Source organism: Camellia sinensis, chromosome 2, assembly GCF_055761805.1.
Source record: "Camellia sinensis isolate YWXY chromosome 2, ASM5576180v1, whole genome shotgun sequence".
Lineage (NCBI taxonomy): Eukaryota > Viridiplantae > Streptophyta > Magnoliopsida > Ericales > Theaceae > Camellia > Camellia sinensis.
Genome location: NC_138962.1, coordinates 76,173,816 through 76,179,737, shown reverse-complemented (window position 1 = coordinate 76,179,737; position 5,922 = coordinate 76,173,816). Strand labels below are relative to the sequence as shown.

At 35.7% G+C, this 5,922-nt stretch overlaps 1 protein-coding gene across 2 annotated transcripts; it reads right to left on the bottom strand.

Annotated features, from left to right (window-relative positions):
• Window positions 1–211: 211 nt before the first annotated feature.
• LOC114308613 (putative protein phosphatase 2C 5) lies at window positions 212–5,280 on the bottom strand. Of its 2 annotated transcripts, none has more exons than XM_028254227.2 (8): window positions 4,898–5,280; window positions 4,371–4,633; window positions 4,082–4,253; window positions 3,753–3,970; window positions 3,560–3,667; window positions 3,330–3,455; window positions 3,006–3,238; window positions 212–722 (listed from the first exon to the last, which is right to left on the bottom strand). In XM_028254227.2, the coding sequence occupies exons 2-8, from the start codon at window positions 4,587–4,589 to the stop codon at window positions 503–505; spliced, it is 1,296 nt and encodes a 431-aa protein (XP_028110028.2). In that variant the 5' UTR covers window positions 4,590–4,633; window positions 4,898–5,280; the 3' UTR covers window positions 212–502. The 2 variants fall into 2 exon arrangements, with proteins under 2 accessions (XP_028110028.2, XP_028110029.2); XM_028254228.2 differs by having other exon boundaries at window positions 4,371–4,626; window positions 4,898–5,232.
• Window positions 5,281–5,922: the final 642 nt, after the last annotated feature.

The following is a 5,922-nucleotide window of genomic DNA, read 5'->3' as shown; positions in this document are numbered from 1 at the left end:
GGTATAATACATTTAAAAGTTCAAGCAGTAATTGGCTTTTTTTGGGCAAAAAAAAAAAGAAGGGGAAAGGTTCATGCCAAAATGCCATGTCACTATTTAATTTTACTACACGTGCAACAACAAAATAATATACATGCCATACCATGAAACCATAAGGTTCCTAGGACAAGTTGTAGAAATGTTCAACACGAATGAAATATTGCAGAAGATGTCATTGCAACAATCATTTTTACTTGCATATTCAAGCTGTTAGCAATCAAACTATCACAACCATAAGCATCAGATAGCATGATGTTCTCTGTCAGTCAGTCCAACAGTTGAGCACAAACCACAACCAACACAAACTTTTTTGCCAATTGCAAAGAGAAAAAACCACCTACCTTTCAATATCTCTACTTCATTTCTTACACACATCTATAACAATGACCACCGCAAAAGAAAAAACCAAAGCATGCTCACACTGCCAGAGAAAAAATATATTAATATTTACTGCGTTACCAGATTATGCAGTCATTATGGGTCTACTGGACCTCTTTCCTTCCATGGCATCTTTCTTTTGCCGGCAATTTGCGCAAAGGAAGGGGCCTTCCCATGGCTTTGATGCAGGTGAGAAGTAGGGCCCGGAGTTAACAGACAAACCATCACTCGGCGATTGATCCACTTGGCAAACTGCACATCTGACGAGCCCAGAGTTTGAGTTCAAAGGAAAATCTGTACCCAGCCTGCATTTCCATAGAGGATGGACATAAATTTAGAAGAACAGCTCAAGATGACATAAACTTCAGAGCGTTCTTTCCTTCTATGGGATCAGAAGAGGCTTCATCTATCTCAAAAATAGATTGCAACCATAAAATTTCAACAGCCACAAAATCAGCTTTAATCGGCACAACAAGAATTATACTTTCAAAGTAATTTGTTGAGTATGATTCAATTGAACAAGGATAAGTAGTAGAAATACTCTTACGAACCGAACAACCACAGGGGCTTCCAGCAGTGATAGCTGAACTAACTAGATGGGCCACCCTTTTTAATGAATTATTGATTCCGAATGGTTTCAACATCACAGCATATCAATAACTATAACGAGAGTTTTGAAATTATTCTCCCAAACACAGTCAATCCAAATACAAATCTATACTGTCAAAATGATGATGATGGGTGAAAAGATAAATGTTTAATTTGTGCACTTCTTAGGCTTTGAGTTTTTTCTCTAGGATAGTGCTGCTGATATAATTTTGAAAAGGTGAAAGCAAACAGAATCATGTCACCGGTTTCTAAATCACAGGGCAGACACCTCTTTGTCACACATTAGTTTGTATGGGAATACCCAGAGCAAGAGGATTTGGTAACTTGGATGATTTAGATGACAGCTCCTAATCAGTTCACCGTCAGAAAAAAAACAAAAAACCCAAAAAAAAAAGGAAAAATATGTAATGATGCAAAATTGGTGAAGAACCAAAATGATTATACTTGCTTTTTATTGTATAATTTATTTTATGTATATTTATTTATTTATCTGTTTTTTTGGGGGGAAGGAGGGGGAGTCATTGTAACTAGAAGGAAAGCCACATATCATAATATCCTGAAAGAATAAAGGCTCGCTTGCCCCTTGTAAGATCCTTTATCTCAAGAAGGCCACCATCTGAGACTTCATGAACTTCCCTTATGATGAAAACTCTTTGGATAATATATAAATAATATGGAAATGTAGCACTCTCAAGAGACAGTTACACAGTTTCGAGAAATCTTAGGAAGGAGATATCTACCATCAAAGAACCCATGAGAGTATGTCTACCTTTCCAAAGCATGCTTTGAACTTCTCTACAAACATGGATAGCAACTCCTTCAAGATTCCTGAATCGGTTTTGAACAGGTCAAGGCAAGGCGCAATACGCAAGGTGCAGCTTAGACGCTGAGGCGAGGGCTTTTTTTCGAGGCACGAGACGTAGGCTTCATGGGCTTTACCTGTTTTTATACTCCAGCTGTTGATTAAGTGGTTTTTATTTCTTTTTTGAACTACAAACTAGAAGCTTAGTTGTTTTGAAATTTATGTGGATGATCTTAAAACTAGAGATTTTTTGTGGATGTGAATGTGATACTTCATATCTATTCGTTGGGTATTATATTTCTAGTTTTTTGAAGAATGATTGTTATGTTTATCAATTATTTGAAATGTGAAACTTGCTTTATTAATTTTGGAATTTTATATATATTTGTTATGTTGAAAAGTTCGTCTATTTTATAATTTTGGTTTTCTTCTACTACTTGCGCCTCACTTTGGTAAGGCGCAGGCCTCGCCGCGCACCTCGCGCTCAAGCTATAGGAGACCTTATCGCCTCGGTGCGCCTAGCGCTTTGTAAAACACTGGGTTAACTTGAGTCTCCATCAAAAAATGAAGCACCCAACTTTAGGATATTGATTATTGATTGAAGAGCACATTTAATATCAGTTCCTTTTTTAAAATGTATATAAATAAAATAAAAAAATTGCGATTGTATCCATCTGGTATTCTCTGCACTCCTCATGAATTCCTGGATCAGCTAATCCAAAACCTATTTTCCAACTAGTCCCCAAAGAAAAGAAAGCTAACCACAAAGAAGAAAGGAAACAAACTACCCGACTGTGAATGATATTCAATCATATGCTCTGTTCCTTGCAATCACATTATTAGATTAGTCTGGTGTATTAAATCAGGTAGAAAGCATGTCCTCTACTTCTGGCCTACAATCACAAATAGAAGAAGACAAACCTTTGCCTGCACTTGTAGCCACGATAACAGTAAAACATTATTCCATTTATATTTATATTCAAGGTAACCTTAACCATAAAAAATAACAAAAATAGATCAAACAAGTGAATCTAAACCTCATCACATTAGTACCCGAGTACCTAACCACCAGGCAATATAGGTCAAAGAGAAAGATTTTAGTCTTCAAAATGGTTCCGACCAGTAACGTTAAGAGTTAGTGCTTTATCATTTTCAAAGGCAAGTTATAGAAACAAACCTTTCTGCAAGCATTGCAGAACCCTCCTCGAACAATTCCTCCACAACCCCAACAGCAGAAAGCTTATTTGTTGCTTTGTTCCCAAAATTTTGAGATTTCTTTCCAAAGATAAGTGAACTAAGCAAATTTGGTTTCTTCATTGGGGTCGGAGGCAAGACTGGTTGGTCAAAGGGAATAATATCAACAACAAGGCAAGTTGTATCATCCTTCAGGCCTCTTGATCTGAGAGCCTCCTAAACAACGGAATATACAAGAATTAGTATAAAAAAAATAGCATGAGTAAAAGCATAAAGGTGGTTAAGAAGAAAGCTCATGTCTAATCACCTTAACAACCAGCTTTGCAGCAAGTTCCGCTGGTAAACCACGGCAAGACTGTGCTGCCACATCAGATGATAACGCATCCCATATACCATCAGATGCAATTATAAGTCTTCCTCCAGCGCTTGAAAGCTAAAAGGCCAATAAATAAAAAAGAAAATAAAATTCTTGAACTCCACATTCTACTACCCCATAAAAGTCAAGAAACGATCACCAAGAGAATTGGATTTACACACCTTCACCTGCTTAACATGAGGTATTGGGACAATGAACTCCCCCACATCTGTGTCACCAATTGACCTAGAAAGGCACAATCCACCAGGCCAACATCGGAGTGGACCAACCTATGAACCAAACAAACAATCGAGAAATTGTCATTTAGTCCTTAATCTACAAGTATTACGAGTGAACAACAGATTTATTTTTCACCTCATTGCCCCCGAAAACATTGAGCCTCCCCACTTCACCCCCACTTGCAGTGACACGCTCCCTCTCTTCTGCATTCTCTTCCAGCCTATGATCAACAGTTAACAGAGAAACCACACCCCCCTGTGTGTCCAATATGCATCGTGAATCCCCAACAGATGCAACAGTCACAGTCCACCCATCAATCACAACAAATGTAACAGTTGTCCCAGATGTCTCTCCTATCATCAATATCAAAAGGCAAAATAAGAACACAAAAAAGAAAAAAGAAAAAAAGAAAAAAGAAAAAAATGGAGCATAGAAGCACTAATATGATGGAAGTAGATACATGCCTTTCTGCTGAAACTCTATATCTGTTTTCACAAAACCAGCAACTAATGCCCGAGGAAGGGCTTGAAGCCACTCTTGCCTACCAATGCCTTGAGGAATTGCACTCATAATATTGTTCAACAGATTCTCCTTTGCAAATATAGCAGCCGATATACCATTATGCCCATCAAATATCTATCATATAAACCCAATTCAATATGTCATTTTCTACTACAATCAATGCAGATACCATAAACCCAATAATTTTTTCAAACAAAAGCTCATAGAAAATCAAATTGACAAAGCAACTACCGCGAAAACTGAAAATGATGTCGTCGGATTGCCCGGAATCCTCTGGCAGTCGGGTTTGATCAGAAAATAATCCTCGCCTTTTTTGGCCAGAGCAGCCTGCCCATACTTAATTGTAGGCTTCTCGACCTTCTCGTTCCGCAGCTCTCGACCGATCAGCGTCCCGAGAGGAACAGGAGGTGGCTTTGGCTTCATCGTCGAAACTACTTCTGTCTTGCTCATTTTACTCTACGTTTCGACATTTCCGAGGCCTTGACTTCTAAACCCTAATTCATCAAAATCAATCAAAGAAAAGCACTTCACACAATTCCACAAACTGATATAAAACTCTTCCCTACCTAATTCACACCTCAGTACAGCTAAATTACAACACATAGTCAACGGAACTGAAACAAATCACAAAAAAAATCCAAAATGTGCATACATTTCTTACATTCACACATGTTTACACACATACAATATACATTTATGTACACAAATACACATATATTAGGCAATGCATGCAGTAAAGAATAAAACCCTAGACTTACAGTGGAGACATCAACAGATCGAGCAGAGAGAGTTGAGCATTGAACAGAGCTTAAAACTCAGCTATGAATTTGCTCCCTTGGGCAAAGAACTGAGCTCGATCAGATTGTGAAAACCCTAGTGAGAGAGAGAGAGAGAGAGAGTCAAATTGGAGGTTATATGTATGATTTGATTGGGAGAAAAATCTAGAGAGAGAGAGAGAGAGGAACGCGGGGAGAGAAAATCGGGTTTTCCGGCAAAATGTTCGATAATGACATTTAAGTCCTAAATTTCGTTGTGATTGACGAAAGAGAGTGATCTGCAAATTACTGGAAGGTCCCCCATGATTATTTGGGTTGACACTCATGTTCCCTTTTTTTACTCTTTATGGTAAAGAGAGTACGGTGAACTAATTACATGGTAGAGTATTTTTATTAAAGAAAATTGTTTAGTGGTCTGAATTTTTATGGTTTAAATGGTTCGAATATATTAAAATGATATCATTTTATATTTAAAATAATATTTGAGGTATGATTTTTTAAACCACCAATCAGTGTTGTTTATTAAAATAGTCAAATTTTTAATTAACTTTTAATTAAAATTTTATTTTTTTATTTTAGTTAATTATCTTTTCAAATATATTTTCTAATAAATTTTTTTTTTTATTTTATTTTATTTTTTTAATTTCAAATTTAATATATAAGAGAAAATTAAAATAATGAATGATCATATTTGTATAGGATAATGATATATAAATAAAATATTAGATAAATTATATTCACATCTCTTAAAATTTGGAGAAAATACAATAAATTTTACAAGCTTGGATAATTATATTAGACTCATTTAAGATTTTAATTTACGTAAAACTTAACTCATTTTTTTTCATAATTTATTAGTCTTATGAATTAAAAAGTGATGTTGTTATGTTTTTTACATTAGAATATATATATATATATATATATTATTTTATTTATCTTCGGTTTAGTTTGGGAAGTAGGTTGACTTTTTAGCTTTTTTGATTATTTTAGTTTGGACTAAAAAGCTT

Coding starts and splice junctions, on each gene's coding strand:
- LOC114308613 (XM_028254227.2), bottom strand. CDS start 4,589: ATGAGCAAGACAGAAGTAGTTTCGACGATGAAGCCAAAGCCACCTCCT. Junction 4,254..4,370: donor CATCATTTTCAGTTTTCGCG/GTAGTTGCTTTG, acceptor TTTATATGATAG/ATATTTGATGGGCATAATGG. Junction 3,456..3,559: donor CTCATGTTAAGCAGGTGAAG/GTGTGTAAATCC, acceptor TTGGCCTTTTAG/CTTTCAAGCGCTGGAGGAAG.